At 36.5% G+C, this 21,722-nt stretch overlaps 1 protein-coding gene across 3 annotated transcripts in view; it reads right to left on the bottom strand.

Moving 5' to 3' along the window:
* Positions 1-21,722, bottom strand: part of OTUD4 (OTU deubiquitinase 4) — a 47,728-nt gene that overhangs the window by 17,918 nt on the left and 8,088 nt on the right. Inside the window, exons 3-13 of one of the 3 annotated variants that reach the window (XM_002745314.7) lie at positions 20,112-20,162; positions 13,895-13,941; positions 12,907-12,979; positions 11,697-11,778; positions 9,252-9,384; positions 5,379-5,433; positions 5,038-5,155; positions 4,878-4,942; positions 2,032-2,126; positions 401-504; positions 104-290 (exon numbers count right to left, since the gene is read on the bottom strand). In XM_002745314.7, the coding sequence (XP_002745360.3) occupies positions 104-290; positions 401-504; positions 2,032-2,126; positions 4,878-4,942; positions 5,038-5,155; positions 5,379-5,433; positions 9,252-9,384; positions 11,697-11,778; positions 12,907-12,979; positions 13,895-13,941; positions 20,112-20,162 (1,010 nt within the window). Of the gene's footprint in view, positions 1-103; positions 291-400; positions 505-2,031; positions 2,127-4,877; positions 4,943-5,037; positions 5,156-5,378; positions 5,434-9,251; positions 9,385-11,696; positions 11,779-12,906; positions 12,980-13,894; positions 13,942-19,486; positions 19,795-20,111; positions 20,163-21,722 lie in introns of those variants that run through there. The other 2 variants (XM_008992647.5, XM_078366462.1) reach the window with 2 other exon arrangements.

The following is a 21,722-nucleotide window of genomic DNA, read 5'->3' as shown; positions in this document are numbered from 1 at the left end:
TAAAAAGTCAAAATTATTTAAAATTATTTAAATGCACATAATGTGACAAATACAACAAATGCCTCTTACTTGATTTCTATACTTCTCATGCATTCAAGGTTACCTTATGATCTGTGAGGGTGCCCGGCTGAGATTTTTGTGCTCACTGGAGAATTTCTGAGACTGTGACCCTGAAGAATGACTAGAGAATGCATGTTGTCTTACTCCTGAAGGATGCTGTAGTCGAGGAGGTAGTGCTGATGGGGCTTTTATTGGCTTGCTTGGATTCTTTGGCCCTCTGTAATCCATATCTATGATAAGAATCCCAAAGCACATCATATTATTCATAATTCTGTATTATAAACAACCCCAGGTACCATCATCCCAATCCCAAAGGAATGATAGCTTGATGTACTCCTACCAGAATGGAAATTTTGTCCAGAAGTAGAAGGTTTTTTCATCTTCTTCCCTGACACTGTGTTCCAACTTTCTGGGGGAGGTGCTTTGAGGTTCTTTGATGTGTGCCTTCAAAGAGGGAAAGACTTGTGATCGCTTAAAATACCTTAGTAAGAATACTTAAATATTCTGCATTTTTATTTTCAGCCTGTATAACAATTTCCAGTTTTATTTCTTACATTAAAAACAAATTAGAATTTAAGTACAAACAGCATTTAGCAATCCAGATGTAATTCTAATCAAATAAAATGATATAAATCAAAAGCCTATTTTCTAATTTTAAAAAAAAGAGGCCTGAATCACAATTTAAGCAAAAGTTAAATAAATACGGAATGACTTATTCTGTTAGATATAATAATGGTACCGTAGTTAGGCAGGAAAAGAAGTCTTTATACTGTTAGAGGCACACATAAACATCTACTGGAGAAATGGTGTGATGTTTGAATCGCCTTCAAAATATGACAATTTCATTTAATTTTTTTAAAAAGTATTAGGGAAAATAGACTGGAAAATATTGCCAAATGCTTGAGTTGCTAAAAATGGGTATTGAATTATATTGGGATTCAAAAATTGCAGTGTTGGTTATATTGGGGTTCTTTTTTTTTTGAGACAGAGTCTTGCTCTGTCACCCAGGCTAAAGTACAATGGCGTGATCTTGGTTCACTGCAACCTCTGCCTCCCAGGTTCAATCAATTCTTTTGCCTCAGCCTCCAAGTACCTGGGACTACAGGCACACGCTGCCATGTCCAGCTAATTTTTTATATTTTAGTAGAGACAGGGTTTCACCATGTTGCCCAGGCTGGTCGCGATCTCCTAAGCTCAAACAATCTGCCTGCTTCAGCCTCCCAAAGCGCTGCGATTACAGGCATGGGCAACTGCACCCAGCCTGGGATTCTATTCTTAATTTGTGTAGGTTTAAATATTTCCAGTAAAATTTAAGGTGTGACTTACTACCTTTTTCTCTAATAAAGGCCAGCAGCAACTGAAACAAAGGTGCTCTATAACATAAGTCAACAATATTTTACTACTCCATCTGACAAACACTGACTGAATACTAACTACATGCAATGCAGTACTGAATGAATTTAAAATGAATCTCTCCAAAGCTCCCATATTACAATCTAGTCTATTTTTTGAACTGCCTTTGTGCACAATGGCACATTTTAAACAGTAAGCAACAAAACAATCATTTAATGTCTGACAATGTGCGAAATCCTGATTTGCACATTTAGTACTTTTTTAGAAGTCAGAACAAATATACTTTTATTTATCTATTTATTTATTTTTGAAACAGAGTCTAGCTCTGTTGCCAGGCTGAAGTGCAGTAGCATGACCTCGGCTCACTGTAACCTCTGCCTCCCAGGTTCAAGCTGCCTCAGCCTCCCTAATAGCTGGGTTTATAGGCACACACTGTCACACCTAGCAGATTTTTTATTTTTAGTAGAGACGAGGTTTCACCATGTTGGCCAGGATGGTCTCGAACTCCTGACCTTGTAATCCGCCTGCCTCGGCCTCCCAAAGTGCTGGGATTACAGGCGTGAGCCACTGCACCCAGCCAAGAAGCAGTAAATGTCTTAGCTGAAAATTAATACATACTTCTTTCCCAGTTCTTCAACCAAAACTGGTCCATTCTCAGAATGAACTCCTTGAACATCTGCATTCAAAAATTTTCCATTGTGATCCAACCTAACCTGTTAAAAATTCCAGAAGTTAAAAAAAAATCAGTCATCTGCTTCCTTTGCATGAATCTTCAGTTTTTCGTTTTTTGGGGTTTTCGTTTTGTTTTGAGACAAGGTCTTGCTCTGTCACCCAGGCTGGAGTGCAGTGGCACAATCTCAGCTCACTGCAACCTCCACCTCCCTGGTTCAAGCCTGGGATTATCCTGCCGCAACCTCCCGAGTAGCTGGGGATTACAGGCATGTACCACCACCCTCAGCTAAGGTGTTTTGTTTTGTTTTGTTTTTTGTATTTTTAGCAGAGACAAGGTTTCACCATGTTGGCCAGGCTGGTCTTGAACTCCTGACCTCAAGTGATCTGCCTGCCTCAACTTCCCAAAGTGCTGGGATTACAGGCATGAGCCACCTCGCCCAGCCAGTTTTTTTTTTAATTTAGTCTTTGATTAAACAGAAAATAAAGCTTATCAGTAAAAACAAAGTATAAGTTCAAAAAGGTCTGCAATAAAATCCATCTCCTTAACCTCTCAGACGTCCCTATATCCTACCTAAAAGAAAAAAAACTTTTCTTCTCTGTTCCTTTAAATTTTTTTCTAAACTAATTTTCTAAATTATTCAAAAAGTAGGAGCACAGTATGTTAAGGCTCTAAACAAAAGAGGCAACATGTCCTGGTTCTGAAGGCAGGGCTGTGGTCCCACACACCCCAGGCTTCCAGGCCTGGCGTTTCCACTTACCGGCAATATGACCTCGAGCAAGTTATTTTTCTCTCCCTTCAGTTTCCTCATAATGCAAAATGGAGCTAATAATAGTACCTACATCACAGAACTCATGGAGATGGAATGAGAGTGCACAGGATACACATAAAGGATACCAACTTGCACACAGCAACCACTCTACAAATGAGAGCAACTATTATTATCTTCCCATTTTTCCTATATTAAAAATGTGCAACTGTGATTTTTTTTTTAATCCCTAAAAATAGATCCATTAACTGTTCTCTAGCATACAATTAGTAGTACCCAACGGTAAATCCATGATAAAAGAGTAATAAGCCTAAGGTTTCTTCCTATCGGTAATCTGCCCACATTGAATTGTGCACCTGCCAAGTATGACATACAGGACAATGCTTTAAGCAACCTCCCACTTTCAGTAGTAAATCAAAGTCCTCAATCTGATATTTCATTCTTTATCAGTCCAACAGACATTTTTCCTCCAAAAGTTTCAAGTAAAAAATTTTTTCTGAACTTGGTTTTTAATCAAAAGTTTAAACTACACTTAACTTCAGTAAACAAAAGTCACCTTAGAGTCAGTCACCTCAGTTTCTTAAAAGTTTAACGAAATGTTATCCAAATAAAATGGTCAAGTAGTAGAGATGGAAATAAAATACTCTAAAAAGGAAAAAAAATTAAAGTATGTGCTTTACTATCTACTTTATCAAAAACCTTCTTTACCAAAAGCAATTTCAACCTCAAATGAAATATGCTTGATTTAAAATAAATAACAAAACTTTAGTGATACAGTGTAAGCCATATTCTCTTCTCTGTTGAGGAGGGTAGGGAGAACGGCCTTTAAACCCTGGATTTAACCTCCTTTGTCCTCTTTCAAGTTTTCTCAGTCAATGCAGTAAAAGCTTCCGCAATTCCCTTCTACAATTAGAGCAGACAATCCCATAACACAGTACCTGAATGAATCATGTTCTCTTCTTCCTCACCTTTAAATACCCAGAATCAGAACTATTAAAGGTTCTGAAGATAAAGTCCATCGTTGATGTCCCAAATAAAATCCTGGCTAATCAGATGATTTCACATAAACCAATTTATCACATAATATGATAATATTATAATAATATTATGACTTAAAGTAAATGAGTGTTTCCTCCATAAGTCAAGAAGAAATGTTTGCCAATGACTGTTTTAAAGTAGTTTTTTTTAAAGGCAACACTTTTTGATGAAAATAATTTCTGATGAGAATTAACTTCCACATAACATCATCTGTATATGTGGGGGTTTTGTTTCTGTTTTTGAAATAGCAATATTTTTCTGTAAACAAAGAAGAGAAAACAAGAAAAGAGACCCTATAAATTATCTTACCTAGGGTTTCTTCTGCCTAAGCATTACTGACACTTTGGACTAGGTATTCTTTGTTAGAAGGACATGAGGGAGGCTGTCCTGTACATTGTAGAATGTTTGGCCACAGGTTTGGCCTCTACCCACTAGATGTCAGTAGCACCCTCCCAGTTGTGACAATAAAAACTGATTTTAATCCAACTTTTTCCTTTAACAATCAGTTACTCAAACCCAGGGCAGCTGCTTATCCAAATTAATTGGCAAAAACTCCTCTGTGGTTCACTTTCCTTCCTCAGTCCAACAGTAAACATTATGTATGTATCGAAATCTCCCAACATGATTTTCATAAACAAAACTAAATGACCTATAAAGTCAATTTTCAATCAATTTCCGTCTATTTTAACAAAAATACCTAGGTATCTGAAAAGGTATTGTTACTTCTTTGAACCAAGCAATACCAAATGCTGAATTACTTTTAAAGATCATGTGATGGATGCCACGGTTTTGAATACATACAATTTTGGCAATGTATTCAAATGAATCAAAAAGCTGAATACTTGTAAACTACTGAAATGTATATACATAATAAATATATTCTGAAATCCCAAATTAACAACACATTAACACCTCAGCTGTTTTCTCAGTTCTTATTAAAAAAATAAGGTTTCAAGTAAAATCCCTTCTTTTCCACAAGTCACTTACTTGACATTTGTCTCCAACTTCATATTGTAAGCCAGCAGCAATGGAATAATCACGTTTCTGCTGAGCTAGTTAAAAAGAAAAATTGAGTATAATATAAAGTTGACTTATTTTCAAGTGCTACAAAAAGCAAATTTATGGAAAATGCAGATTTTTAATTTACCTTGTTTAGACTTCAGCCAAATTTCATATTCTACATTTCTATAGACTGCGGGACTGAGTGACTTAAGAACCTTTCTAGATAAAGGCAGGCTAGCAGAGTTCCCATTGTTCTTCAGCTGCTAAACAAACAAAGTCAGGAAGTCCAATCAACACATAAGTGCTTTAAAACATTTTTGTCTAAGATACATGTAAGAGTAAAGTCAAATGAATAAAAGAAACTTGAAAAAATTAATAAGTCACCAAATAAATTTCTTAGTAGATGATTCTAATTTGACTGAAATGTATCAGAAAAAAGAAAAAACTTAAAACTTTAAATTTAAAACCACTTAAAAAAAAAAATACCTCATCCCCTGACGAAGGTTTAAATCCATTCACATCAGCAGCAGCAGTTTTACTCCTATAAAGAAAGATTACCATAATTAGGAGCAGAAAAAGATATTTGCATGTAATTACCTTCTAACCTCATCTAAAAGTCTTCAAAGTCAGAACTATGCTCCAAAACGTCAGAACTATATTCCAGTGAGCTCATACAAGCTTTATTATAAGTATATGTATATATAAAAGGGTATATGTAAGTAAATATGTGTATATAAGATAGATGTCAAAGACACCAGTAATTCTAACTGGCTCAGTAATCAATAAGAAAACAAAAATAAACTGTGAAATAAGGATGGGTAGAGTAACTGAATTTACAAAACAATGTAAAAACTTCCTTTCAATATACACCTGAGGCCCCGTTTAAAAAAAATACTCTATTTACAACAAAACTATCTATTGGCAGATTTGACAACACTTTTATTAAAAATATTCTACATTAAATAATATTCAGCACAATGAAAGCACCATCATCAGCCCTTTGAATTCACTGCCGCATACATATCTACACATTCACATATTCAATAAGTACTTGAGCGTCTACTATGTGCCATGCACTATACACAGCTGGCCCTTGAACGACAAGTTTGAACTATGCAGGTCCACTTACACATTTTTTTCAACCAAAAGCAGTTTGAAAATTCAGTATTCTCAGGATCTGACACCCAAGTATACAGACTTTTCATATAAACAGTTTCACAGGACCCACTGCAGGCCTTGAATATGCACAGATTGTGGTATACTCAAGAGTCCCAAATCCCCTGGCATACACCAAGGGATGACTGTAGTATTAGGTACTAGGGTCTAGCATTCAAGAGAACAAAAACTCTGCCCACATGAAATGTACGATCTGGTGACAACAGATTAAAAACTACACAAGTAATTAGTATGTTAAATGCTGATAACCACTATGAGGAGAAAAAAAAGTAGGGGAAAAAAATGAGGCTGAGATGTAAGCTGATAAGAGTTTAGCTCTGTTTCCCCACCCAAAATCTCATCTTGAATTGTAATACTCCCCATGTCAAGGGCAAGACCAGGTGGAGATAACTGAATGATGGCGGTGGTTGCCCCATGCCATTCTCGTGATAGTGAGTTCTCACAATATCTGATGGTTTTATAAGAAAGAGGCCACAGTGGTTCACCCCAGCATTTTGGTAGGCTAAGGCGGGTGGATCACATAAGGTCAGGAGGGCAAGACCAGCCTGACCAACATGGTGAAACCTCATCTCCATTAAAAATACAAAATTAGACAGGCATGGTGGTGCACACCTGTAATCCCAGCTACTTGGGAGGCTGAGGTAGGAGAATTGCTTGAACCAGGGAGGTGGAGGTTGCAGTGAGGCGAGATAGTGCCATTGCACTCCAGCCTGGGAAACAAAAGCAACACTCCATCTCAAGGAAAAAAAAAAAAAAAAAAAAAGCAAGAGGCTTACTTACCCCTTTGCTGGCACTCATTCTGTCTCCTGCTGCCCTGTGAAGAGATGCCTTCTGCCATGGTTCTAAGTTTCCTGAGGCCTGCTCAGCCATGCAGAGCTATGAGTTAATTAAACCTCTTTCCTTTATAAATTACCCAGTCATGGCTATTTATTCATAGAAGCATGAGAAGGAACACATAGCCCTCAAATAAAAAAACAGAATAAGGAAAGGCCTTCCTGAGATGTCTTTTTGAATAAATAAGGGTAGTAAGAAAGTAAGCCGTACGACTACTTAGTATTCCAGGCAGAAAATAGCACATGCAAAGATTGTGAGGTGGACAAAGGGCTACTAAGGCTGGAACAGAGTGATGACAGGGCAAGGGGAGATGGGGTGAGAGAGTCTCCGACTTGGACCCACATGTACTCTTCTGTCCTACAAATCCTCCTTACTGAATCAATTTCTAGTTTTCAGTCCCTAGGTCTATACCCTTAAATGCAGCAATATTTAAGAGACCCTCAGTGAAAAGAATAACAGGCTCAAGAGTAGAAGTACATCCTTGGTCTTCCCTCCTTATTACTACACTATGCCTATCTACCTTGTCATGGGTATATAGCATTTTTCTTCCCTAATTGAAGCCCTGTCCTGCCTAAGTCAGAAATGACCAGGTAAAAAAATTTAAGGCCAGGTACGGTGGCTCACGCCTGTAATCCCAGGACTGTGGGAGGGTGAGGCGGGCAGATCATTTGAGGTTGGGAGTTCATGACCAACCTGACCAACATGGAGAAACCTCATCTCTACTAAAAATACAAAATTAGCTGGGCATGGTGGTACAGGCCTGTAATCCCAGCTAGTGGGGAGGCTGAGGCAGGAGAATCGCTTAAACCCAGGAGGTGGAGGTTGTAGTGAGTCGAGATCACACCACTGCACTCCAGTGTGAAACTCGGTCTCAAAAAAAAAAATTTTAATAATGCAATGAAAAGGTAATCCACATTCCAAGAACAATAATAATATAGTATAAAAAGAAAAACTAAACACAATAGTGAGCACATCTTCTTACATAACCATTGTACCTTCTCTGGTAAACTTCTCCAGCTTATTAGCCCCTACTCTGTACTTCATCTGCCAACCGCCATACAAGACCCAGTTGTTTCTAATACCATTAACACCCACAGCAACCAAAGGGCATGTGCTAGAAGTTCCCCAACCCCAATCACAGGTAATAAACTGTAACAAGCTAGTCATTCTCTCTTCCAGTGTCCCCCATGCTCAATGACATGGTGCTTAATGAAAACCAGAGCAAAATTTCTATCTATGCAAAGTTAGTCTATCCCAGAATTAAATTTACAATGGCAGACACGAACTCAAGTTAGAAAGAAATGGTGGCCAAATTTTCAAAAAGGATCAGAAAACTTTAATTCAATAAAAACCTGGAATTACAAATCAAGAAATATATATATATATATATATATATATATATATATAAATCATTTTTATAATAAAGAATTAGATATCCTAAGGCTTAAGTTCCATTTCTATCTCTACTGTCACAGACTATAACATACCAAGTATGATCCTTTCATACTCTCATACAAGAATACACACTTTCAGCTTCAAAAAGAATATAATAGGGTTGGTCCTTATAAATGACAGAGTAAACATCTTAACTGATAACTAATATACTGGATACCTCCATATCTAGGACCTAGGCTATGTACTTTATATGCTATCTCAGATTTAATCTCATGAATTGTCCCTTTTGAGGAAATACTGATTATATTCTAATTTTAGAGTACTGGAATTGAGGCTTCTTAGAGAATTTAAGTAACTTGCCCCAAGTCAAGTCAAATTAGCAGGAAGCCATGACTGAAACCTGAGCCCAAGCTCTTAAACACTACCTTATACGTCTTGTGTGAAAAAGAAAGCTAAGCCTCAGAGACTCAATGTTCAAATGTATTTACTCACAACCTACACAGAGGCATCATCCAGAGGTGTTCACATACTCATGGCCCCATTTTGGAACTTGCATTATCTAAAAAGAGGCACTACGTAAGGACGAAAACAATAAAAGAAAGTGAAGGAAATCAAAACGGCCATTTTATTTCATTCCTGGTTATGTGAACAATTGACAAGTTAACTTACTTTAAAATTTTACAATACACACACATATAGGTAGGACCAACCTATTCTACAAATACATATCTAGACTGCACAGGTGTAGATTCTCATCAACCAAAAACACTAACTTTCAAAACAAACAGTCCCATAATAGAAATCAGGTAGAAATTAGTGGCAGGGATAAAGCAAATTCTGCAGATTGCTATATTTTATAAATACCATTAACACCTCAATATATGTATGCAAAGACATTTACTTAAATGTTTCCTTGTATGGCATTAGAAAGATATTTTAAGATTTCATTCTTACTCGCAACTGTCATCCTCCGAATCTGATATTTCACTGTTGTCTTCATCAGCTACTTCCAACGTATCCAGTCCCATGACAATTTTACTAACATCAGTTTTAAATACCTTCTCATACAGCAATTCATAAAGGAGAGCTGCAATTAATGAGACAGATTTTCTAACATTAATTACAAGCAATTTTTAAAAAATAGAAACAGACCATAACTTTTTAACTTTCTATTGCTCAGGCTTTTATAATCCTGACTAGATATCTGCAAAATCTTATGGTCAATAACATAATTTAATCAGAAAGTTACCTGGGCTACAACTAAAATTTCTGTAAGTGCAGTTAAGTAGTTTAAAATAATTGCAAAACACAGTGCCATTTTTAAAACTAACACCGTCACAAAAAGGTATCACAACTGTGAAACAAGTATGACAATGGGAAAAGCCAAAATACTGAGCAATTATTACTACTACATTCCACATACTTGATGTAAGCACCTGTATATATCCTCATGTTTAATCCCAGCACGGTAAAGCATTATTCTGATTGTACAGATAAGGAAACTGAGACTTAAGGATGTCATACAACATGCCCAATCTTAAGAGACTTAGATGAAAAACAATAAGAAGCATTAAGATTGCTAGAAAGAGGAACATAATATAGTACATACTAGCTGACAAGTCAGAAGACTTGGACTCAGCTTTCCCACTAATTGTAACCTTGGACAAGCACTTCTCAGGTTTCTATAGAAAAGATGTTTGACTACAAAACCTAGCTCCAGATTTTAATTTTATATAAGGAACTAAAAAAGAAGCTGTTACAAAATATACTCCAGCAGCCACTGAAAGAAAGCAGCTATTTAGATACTTTGTGGCTTTAAATAAAGTTTTAAAACTCTAGTCCTAAGAATAGGGAAATATATTTTAACAAAAATTCAAAAATACATGGATTTTAGGACTCTCATTTGGTGTTATTACAATGAGCTTTAAGAAAACAAATGTACTGGCCTGGCGCAGTGGCTCACGCCTGTAATCCCACCACTTTGGGAGGCCGAGGCAGGCAGATCACGAGGTCAAGAGATCGAGACCATCCTGGCCAACATGGTGAAATCCCGCCTCTACTAAAAATACAAAAATTAGCTAGGCGTGGTGGCGTGCGCCTGTGGTCCCAGCTACTCGGGAGGCTGAGGCAGAAGAATTGCTTGAACCTGGGAGGCGGAGGTTGCAGTGAGCCGAGATCGTGCCACTGCACTCCAGTCTGGGTGACAGAGCGAGACCCTGTCTTAAAAAACAGCAAAAAAAAAAAACAAAAACAAAAAAAAACCGGTGTCCACCTCTAAATGAGTTCCCCCTGAGACCTCCTTCTTACAGATGATCTTTCTTCCAGATTCCAGGAACATGAGTTGCAGCCCTCCTATCACCCAAACCATAGGCACTTAAAGCATAGGAAAGATAAGTTCTAGGAGCTATCTTTTCCAAAGCTGAAATATCCAGATTGTAACAAGCTAGGAGTGGGAGAAGAAACAGCCTAATGTATAGAGGCCACTATTAATTTTTTTAAATGGTGTATTACATGTATCTTTACTGGTTACCACTAGCTTAAAAGCAGAGAAAAAAGCTGTCACTTGCTTTATATGACTGATCTGTGCTGTGTCAGAATGGATGATATAACAGAAACTGGTAGGAAGGGTCACTGCTCTGCTAACGCAGTTAATTCTCAAACAGAGTAAGGGCAAGGGGAATACATATATCCAGGAAACATCTGGCAAAATCTGGAGATATTTCTGGTTGTCACAATGGGAGAGAGAGTATGTTACTGACATCCACTAGGTAGAAACCAAGGATGCTACTTAACATCCTAAAGTTCAAAAGAGAGCTCTAAAACAGGATTATCTGGCCCAAAATGTCAATAGTGCCAAGGTTCAAAATGCTGCCCTGGAGCCAAATATAATCAAATGTTTATTTGCTCAGTCATTTGAATTTTCAAGCTATACACTAACAGTTTTAAAGATGCATATAAACTTTATTACTGAAATCACTGCAGCAAAAAAAAAAAAAGTTGGTATTTACAAGTCAAACTCTAGCCACAAGCTCCCTTTCCTCCAATTTTTCTCTTTTTTTTTTTTTTTTTGGTTTTGTTTGGGTTTGAGACAAGGTCTCACTTTGTTGCCCAAAATGGAGTGTAGTAGCACAATCATAGCTCACTGCAGCCTTGACTTCCAGGGCTCAAGTGATCCTTCACCTCAGCCTCCCAAGTAGTTGGGACCACAGGTCTGCACCACCATGCTCTACTTTTCCTCCTATTGCAACAAGTTTTTATTATAATATTCTTGTAAGTTAATATTCTTGGACATATCTTTTACATTACAACAGAATAGAATTATTTACTCTGATTTGTTTCTATTAGGACTGTGTAAGTTTAGGAATATAATTTCCCATATAAACACAAGGTGATACTTACACTGACACATAGCAGAGCTTTCTTTATACTTTATGGGATACACAATATCATAATGATTTCCATTTGAAAAACACAGTAATACCTGAAAAAGAAAAAGACACATTTCAGACCCTCATACATATGACATTTACATAGCAAAGTATATCTCCAATACCTCTGAATTACTAGATCATTTCCAAACAGAACATGAGTATTTTAGGAGTAGCCTAAAGCTCCAGTGTTATCAAGCTACAGTACATCCATATGCTAAAATGTTATCGAAGCATTAAATTTAAAAATTCAAAATGATTTCTGGAAATGTTTATAGCATCACTAAAAAACAAAAACAATATATGAAAACATGCTTTCAACTACTTAAAGAACAAGAAAACTTAAAACTGTAAGAAAATATTATAAAACCTTATTAATTCTAACCTCTAACAAGCAAAATCAAAGATAAATTTTTTTGGCTTCTTTACAGTTTTAATTATTTTCTAAATCATCACTTATACAAAGAAAATTGCACACTGATTTTGTTCAGAATATAACATATTTCAAAACTTGTTTTGAAAAAGCCAGATCCCTTAGAAAGTCCCAGAAACCCAAAAACCTTTATTTATAACAGTAGTATTTCACTCAATTTCCCTCTAATTTATCATCACTAGCATGGTGGTGCACAAGTCACTTCAATTTGGCCTTTATGATTCCAAAGTAGCTAATTAAGACAAAAATTCTCTTATAATAAATCTGCTGATATTTCTTTCTTTCTAGGCTTCACAAAATTTTTCAGTTGCTTCTGCTTTATGACAGATAATGCTATGACACCCTTGTGATTAAAATTTATAATAGGGAAATGTATATGTTTACTAAAGTATTCCTGGATCTAACAGCAGAACCAAATTATTTTCACAAGTTATTTTACTACTTAATGTTTATACTGACAAAAAACTGTAATAGTCTATTTCATAATATACATTAATGTCTCATAATTCTTTTCAGTGTTTCTACTAAAATGTTGTAAAAGGGTTAAATACAGTAATTGTGGGGACAAAAAAATACAGAATAATATGACTAAGTGATGATTAATAGAACTGTTAAGAAATCAGAATACCATAACCTTAATACAGAAATGTTTCCAAAAAATCATTTAAAATTACAGCTTATGAGGTCATGGTAGCAATTCAGTGGTTCTTTTACTTAAATACTTCACAACACTTCGAAAAATTCTTACCTTTTCAGGAAAATTATTTTCAGTTACTTGTGAAGGAGAAACATTTGGTTCCCGATAAATTATAAAATCTTTCCTGAAAATAACAATTAAAAATTATTTATAATGGACAATACTTCATGAATTTAAATTTAATCTTTCATTCATTCATCAAGGGCCTATACGTGACAGGCAATGTCCCAACCACTGGAGATACAAAAGACAATAATGAAATAACTAAATTGTAAAACACCTATACAAAAGTAACTTTTCTAACATATAAAATTTCAAATATAATTTGTATATATATAAAATTTCAGATATAATTCTAAAAGGAGACTTCAAAATCAAACAAAGTCTGAAGATAAAATTTAAACACTCTGAAAAGAAAAAATAGTATTTACCTGCTGCTCTGTTATATGGCAAAAAAAGTACCAAAACTGAATACACGTTAAACATCCCAAATCTAAAACGCCAAAATCCCAAACACTCCAAAATCTAAAACTTTTAAGCACCAACATGACACTCAAAGGAAATGCTCATTGGAGCATTATGGATTTCAGATTTTCAAATTAGGGATGCTCAACTGGGTAAGCGTAATGTAACTATTCCAAAATCAAAAAAAATCAAAATCCAAAAACTTCTGGTTTCAACCATTTCAGATAAGGAATACTTAATCTGTAACATGGTATTTTACTATGGTTGTAGTGACCATTCAATGCCACTAACCCTGAGAAAGTAGAAAATCATTTCTCTATAAGGTAGTTAAGTGATCTTACAAAACATAGACTGTAAAAATTTCTGTACCCTTTTCCAAAAGTATTTTGAGAATTAAAATTTCTAAACACTAACATACCTAATTTCAAAATTTAATTGATGTGATTAAAAAAATTTAGAAGATGCTTCATAACCAAAGTATAAAAGGACTTTGCCATTTTAACATTTTTAATATAATGGAATATAATTTCCCACTGGTTTCATTCACTTTTACTTATGTTATTACAGTGTTTACCTGTACATAAGAGAAAGGGCACTTATTTCCACTTGTCCAACCCATTCCTGTATTGAAGAAAAAAAAGATGGCATGTAAGTCTCACACTTTTTATATTACATTTTATATTTCTATACATACCTTTATACAGCATACCTAATGAGCTATGAAAGCTCGTTATTATTAGTATTATGAATATTATAAAATCAGTTATATAAAACAGACCACAATATGCGGTAAAATGCAGTCCAAGTCTCTGCCTCAAAAAAAAAAAAAAAAAAACAGTAACAGAGTGAAATGACAGTTCCTATTGGTGTGGCAAGACCACAGCATGACATCTGTAAGTTGAGAACCATTTTTTTTTTTTGAGATGGAATTTCATTCTTTTTGCCCAGGCTAGACCAAGATGGCACAATCTCAGCTTACTGCAACCTCCAAGTTCCAGGTTCAAGCAATTCTCCTGCCTCAGCCTCCTGAGTAGGTGGGATTACAGGCATGTGCCACCATGCCTGGCTAATTTTTCATTTTTAGTAGAGACAGGGTTTCTCCATCTTGGTCAGGCGGGTCTCAAACTCCCAACCTCAGGGGATCCGCCCACCTCAGCCTCCCAAAGTGCTGGGATTACAGGCATGAGCCACCGCGCCCGACCCTAGTTGAGAACTTTTTGAAAACAAGGGCTATTCTCCAGCCTAGCCCCCAGGAAAGAGCCTGGCACATGGTTTAAGCTCAGGAAATGAAATATTGAATAGAAGCAGAAAATCAGGAAGTATAAAAAAGGGCAGAAGTTCTCTTCAGGGTAAATGAAGGTACAAAAGTGTCTTAGCAATCATTCTGAAAACAAGGAAAATTCTACACTCCTTAGAAAAGTCACTTAAAGCCTTTCTGAAAGGCAAATGGCCAGTATATTTCAAAATTTAGTATGTCCCACATACCCTTTGACCCAGCAATTCAACTTCTATAAATCTATCATAAAGAAATATTTCATGTCTACAAAAGTGTATGTAAAATAATGATGTCACTGGGAGTTATTTGTAATAGTGTTAAACCAAAAAAAGAAAACAGAAAAAAAAGCCCCTAAGATTCCCACAAAATAGTAAAATAATTCATGTTTCATCCACACTATAGAATATCTTGCATTAACTGAAAAGAATGAGGTATAACCATATGAAATGACCTAGAAAAATCACTCAAGTTTTAAAAGTAAATCACAGTAAAATAATCCTATTTGTGAAAAACAAACAAAAAGGCATATATATGGTACACGCACACACATAGAAAGGGGATGGGGAGGATACATCCTAAATTGGCAATAGAGACAGGAAAGTTAAGATGAGAAAAAATAAAGAATTTTCACCCTTAATTCTATAGACATGTATATTTTAAAATCTTTTACCTTAAGAATATTTTTCTATAGTACTGTAAAGTCAGTAAAGACTTAATACATTAAGTTACTAAAAATAAAGAGCTTGGGTAAATGAATGTGGCCACTTATTCCTTGAAAGAAAAGAAAAACTGAAATAAGGAAAATATTTTAAACAATGTTTTGATCTTAAACCAGGATGATCTATCCCCCATAGGCTTTCCAATAGTTCTTTTCCAAATAGGTGCCATATATTAAAATAGATTTGTTAAAATAAGCCTCAGCCTAACAATCATAGCTTCTCACAAACTACTACAAGTGATATCCTCTGTATAGAGGACACTGTTCAATGATATGACTCTGTTTAGATCAAACACATAAACTCCATTTCTAATTTTTATAGAAGTATTATATCACTTTATGAAAAATTCTGTGGGTCACGATGGTTCACAACTGTAATCCCAGCACTTCTGGGAGGCCCAGACAGGTGGACTACCAGCCTGGCCAACATGTTGAAACCTCGTCTCTACTAAAAAATACAAAAATTAGCTAGGCATAATAGCAAGCACCTGTAATCCCAGCTACTCAGGAGGCTGTGACAGGAGAATTGCTTAAACCCGGAAGGCAGAGGCTGCAGTGAGCTGAGATCACATCACCGCACTTCAGCCTGTGCAATAAGAGAGAAACTCCATCTCAAAAAATTAAATAAATAAAAAATGAAAAATTCTATGGGTCTCAACAAAATGCTAATGAGAATAATGTACTTTTTTATAATTATTTTCAGAATAAAGTCTGTTGTAGTCTGGTTAGGCAAACAATGAATATGCTAAAATCTTCCCCAAGCAGTGTTACTTCTAAATTATTAGCAAAACAAAACAAAACAAATCAATGTTCTACTACAACTCTTACACTTTAATGCTATAATTTTACTTAATTAGCATTTTTATGACTGGCCTTGTAAAAAGAAAGAATTCCTTCAAAATGTTTTAAATAATGAACCATACTATATCAAAATTACATAACTTGAATGTTCTTAAATAGTCATCAATGTTGCCGGACACAGTGGCTCATGCCTGTAATCCCAGCACTTTGGGAGGCTGAGGCGGGCGGATCACCTGAGGTCAGAAGTTCGAGACCGGCCTGACCAATATGGTGAAACCCTGACTTTGAAAAAAAAAAAATAGTCATCAATGTTAAGCTCTTGTTCCTCAAAAGATATTGTCAAGAATATGAAAAGCCAACCTTGTAATCCCAACTACTCAGGAGGCTGAGGCAGGGGAATCATTGAACTCTGGAGGCAGAGGTCACAGTGAGCGTAAACCATGCCACTGCACTTCAGCCTGGGCAACAGAGCGAGACTCTGTCTCAATAAGTAAATAAATACAATAAAATAAAAATTAAGCCAGGCTCACGCCGGTATTCCCAGAACTTTGGGAGGCCGAGGTCGGTAGATCACATGGTCAAGAGATCGAGACCATCCTGGTCAACATGGTGAAACCCCGTTTCTACTAAAAATACAAAAAATTAGCTGGGCATGGTGGCACGTGCCTGTAATCCCAGCCACTCAGGAGGCTGAAGCAGGAGAATTGCCTGAACCCAGGAGGCGGAGGTTGCGGTGAGCCGAGATCGCGCCATTGCACTCCAGCCTGGGTAACAAGAGCAAAACTCAGTCTCAAAAAAAAAAGAATTCTCAAAACAAAACTTAGAAAGCAAATCAGTGCTTGCCAGGAGCCAGGGGATGGGGAAGGGGAATGACTGCAAAAAGGCAAAAGGAAACTTTTTGGAGTGATGGAAATGTCCTTTATGATGTTTGTGGTGGTGGTTACATAAGTGTATACATTTGTCAAATCTCCTCAAATCATACATTTAAAATTGATGAATTTCATTTGTCAATTTTACCTAAAAGCTGACAAAAACATATTCTCGCACAAGTCTGAAGTATCTTTCCAAATGCTCAACTATTACTTATTATTTTATAAGGATAAAGAGCTTTCCTCCTCTGAGAACTGGATGAAACAACTAAGTGTATCCATCAACTATCTGCCAATTGGTTTCTGTTTTCATTTTACACACCCAAATATCAGGAAGGCAAAAAAAGATTATTTATTTTTTGAGACAGAGTCTCACCCTGTTGCCCATGCTGGAGTACACTGGCACGATCTTGGCTCACTGCAACCTCCACATCCCAGGTTCAAGCGACTCTCCTGCCTCATCCTTCTGAGTAGCTGAGACTACAAGTGTGTGCCACCACACCCAGCTAATTTTTTTGCATTTTTGGTAGAGATGGGGTTTCATCATCTTGAACTAATGGGCTCAAGTGATCTGCCCACATCTGCTGCCTGAAGTGTTGGGATTACAGGCATGAGCCACTGCACCCAGCCCAGGAAGGCAAAAAAAAAAAAAACAGAATGAAGATTTATAAATATTTGTTGCCAGTAACAAAAAAGAAACTGTTCATAAGATATCTAAGACATCTGAGGAAGAGATCTGATCAGACTGGGGAGATAATCAGAATGTCATGTGTTTATCAGAAAGAAACGTGGCTAGCCTCCACTACAAGAAGGTACAACCTATCCCACACGTTCTAAACCACACCAACATTAACACCTTCCTTTCCCACAGACCACAAATCAAATAGTCTCTGTTCAGTTCACTGCCTCATTTCCTCCCTCTGTCCCCTTGTCTTCACTCCTATTATACCTAGCCTAGCTCAAATCCTCACAGACTGACAGCCTGACCTACTGCACAGAAATTATTGTGAAACAACACTATCGGGTTTTTCTGATACAAAATAATAAATGGCCTTTATCATTTTTTATTTTTTCTAAAGGAAGTAAAAAAAAAATCATATGCAATATTTGCCATTTGGAGATAATAACTGTTAACATTCTGGTGTTTATCTTTCCTATCTGTTACACATAACATGACATGTACTTAACACTCATTCTGCACACACAATCTGATCATGAATTAGGTACCCCAAGTTGAAAGGTAAATATAGGAATTCCAAAGCAATAAAAATATACATACAATGCCTGCCTTCAAAGAGGCTTATAAACTAAAAAAAAAAATGTAGACTTCAGGAAAATGAATATGTGATCACAGTATTTGGGTCAAATTCAGTTTCAGAATTACAAAAAAAAATATACTCTGGATTTGATTTAGAGAAAAGGCCTTCAATGATATTTGTCTCCAAAACTGGAGTAATACTTACTCCTTTTTACACTTAATACAATGTGTACATTTTAAACCATTTTAAAATAAATCTTTCTGCCTCTAATCCCATCTACCTCAAACTATTTTTATACAACATTCTTTCATCTGTCCAGTCAGTCAACAAAATGCCATCCAACCCTTCAGTCAACAAAATCCCTTAGCTCTGGGACACAGCAGTAAACAAAACATACAGAACTCTGTTCATGGAGCTTAATTCAAGTAGGAAGAAGACAAACAAAATACACAGTATATTAAATGGCATAAGCACTACAGAGAAAAATAAAGCAGTGGTAGACAGGGAATGTGTTGGAAGCTGAGAACTACAACCACTACTCTGACTTCCTGCCCCAAAAACACTATGTGGCTTCCCAGTGCCTGATGCCCAGGCCCCAGGCCCAGAGACCATGATTCGGGTCTGGAATAGAGGCCAGGGAATCTGCATTTTCACATGCACATCAAATGATTTTAATATAGATAACCTACAGATTACACTTTCTGAGAAACACGGATCTGAAGCATAAGCTCCAAACTACTGACCCTAGCACTGAAGGCTCTCCCACAGTGTGGCCCCCAACCTGCCTTCCAACCTCTTTCTCACTACTTCTTACCTTCGCATGCTCAAGGCTTCACACAATCAGAACTGTTTTCTAAATCTGCCTTGCTGACAGTTTTCACTGCCTGGAATGCCCCTGAGACCAGGCATTTCCTATTTAGAATCTATTCAGACTTCAAATACTAACTCACTCTCAAACTGTTGCTTTGTCTACCCAGCTAGAAATAACACTCTGACTGCCTACAGCATCACAGCTATACCTCTTTTGACAAATCTACTTTTCTAGCTTGTATTGACCATCTTTCCTATGAGACGGGAAACTTTTTTGTTATCTACATTATCTCTGCATCCCCAGGGTGACCAGGAATTCTTGGCCCATCATAAGCACTCAAATTAGTGTTAGGCAACCAGATGGATACACCAGTCATCAATAAAACACCCTTGTTCCTATATTACATTCCCTTTACTCCCTAACTTTTCTTACCTTTTTTCTTTGCCAATGTTATTTTTACCTTAACAGTGAATTATGGGAAATCTTAACATTCTAAATGGTGTTCCAAGATATTTGGATTTTTACAGTGAGAACGTTAGTTTTGTAAACAGAAAAAAAATAAAGAAAAATCCTTTTTATATCAACATGACTGAAAAGGTATAGGAGCAGGAATTGGTGGGTATGTGCTGTCCTTTTCTGTCTCAACAGTCTCTTCCCTCTTCACAAGCTGATCATGGAAACTGGAACCTGCATGAAAGAACTCTGCCTTCTCGGTTGCCTAGGAATAAATCAAACTTCCCCCTCTCCAAGTTCCGTACATACACCAACAAAGCATTCTGAAAATCATCACCAGTATTACTTCAGCCTTTTATACCACACTTACGTGCCATTTTGGCAAAGATAAAATAGCACAACTATGCCTTAGTGAGGCAACCTCTAACATACAGCTCCAACTTAAATGCTGCATAAAATGTGTAGGAAATGTTTATAAGGAAATAGGGTACACTGTCACTGCAACTCCTCTAAACACTGTAATAGTAATCTTCCATTTTAATGAATTTTAAATACATTATTTGGATATAGAAAAATACAAATATACTAGAAGATTATTACATACCTGTGGATTTTCCAAACGCTTTAAATATTCTTCAAATGATCCTTCTATAAACTACAAAAAAAAATCTATTAGAAATGTCATAAAAAAAAGAAATGTCATCTAAGCAATAGGCCAAAAAAAGTTAACCACTTCGCTGTGTAAACAATATTCGCTGTGAATTACTGAGTTTGTACATAAACCTAAAATACTTTAGTATTATTTAAAAATAATAATTATGAAAACATACAGCAATCACTAAAGACCATAAACATACAAAAGAATTTAAAGAAAGAAACTTTGTCAGGAAAGATTTCCTGAAAGAAGAGTGACTCAAGATGAATGCTGGACAGGATCTGGATGGGAACAGGGAACTGATACTCTAAAGGGAGGGCGAATGCGGCGTGAGGAGGAAGAGCAATACTGTGTCGGGATGATAAGCGATCTGGCTAGCTAGAGCAGGACAATCTGTTGTAGAACTGAGTGGGAGAGGAACCCAAATGGGGGCCTGGTGACAGGGCCTGGAGCCCAGGCAGTACTTACAGACTAGATGGGAAAGGCCATTCAAGGTCACTGCAGGTGACATTCTGAACAGAGAAATCATATGATGAAAGCAGTGCTTTAACTTGGTAGTGGCCAGTGTATAGAAGAGAATAAAGTAAAGACTGACTTACTGGCTAAGAAACAGTATAGCTTAATAATACAAACAAGAGTACTCATTGTCTGTCAGGTCAGTGATACTAGAAATAGCAATAAGAACTATTAAGGCTAAAAATATTTTGAAGCGTCAACAAGATTTTTCTAATACAGCTTGCTTCATTGTAACTTTGACATAAAAACAGTTTACTCAAGCTGTGTAATAACCCTACCTTTTTTATGTTTCCTTCATAGCAATCGCATTCGAGAAATCTCTAAGACATTTGTTGAATCACTAAATTGTATATAAATTACAGTCCCAGTTGATTTAGCAAAGTGATATACTTAAAGACATTAAAGTATACTCCCTAGTCTACAAAAATCTTTCAAAAATCCTTGGACTTTAAGATTGAGATTAATTCTTTATAGATTATATAACGTTGGCCAGGCGCAGAGGCTCACACCTATAATCCCAGCACTTATGGGAGGCTGAGGCAGGCGGACCATGAGGTCAGGAGTTTGAGACCAGTCTGACCAACACAGCGAAACCCAGTCTCTACTAAAAATGTAAAATATTTAGCTGAGTGTGGTGGCAAGCTCCTGTAATCCCAGCTACTTGGGAGGCTGAGGCAGGGGAATTGCTTGAACCAGGGAGACAGAGGTTGCAGTCAGCCGAGATCACGCCACTGCATTCCAGCCTGGGTGACAGAGACTCTGTCTCAAAAATATATATATTATATGTGTGTGTGTGTGTGTGTGTGTGTGTACTTATTTACTTATAATAAAAGAGCCATATATATTAAAGAGCCCACCAATCAAGGGCTACTGTTCTGTATTAAATGATTATAGGTCTACAGAGAAAAAACAAAACCACAAAACCATTTAAAGTTACAAGAGACTGCAGAATTCTGACACAAGCCTGTATCCTATCTGAGAGTCTCCTTTCCGAGCAGAAAGCGTCCATCTATGCCATGGCTGACCAATGTCAGTAACAAGGCA

The sequence above is a fragment of the Callithrix jacchus genome, chromosome 3 (assembly GCF_049354715.1).
Source record: "Callithrix jacchus isolate 240 chromosome 3, calJac240_pri, whole genome shotgun sequence".
NCBI classification, from domain to species: Eukaryota; Metazoa; Chordata; class Mammalia; order Primates; family Cebidae; genus Callithrix; species Callithrix jacchus.
Note: the sequence above shows the minus strand (reverse complement) of the source record. Positions and strands in the feature narration are given on the sequence as shown.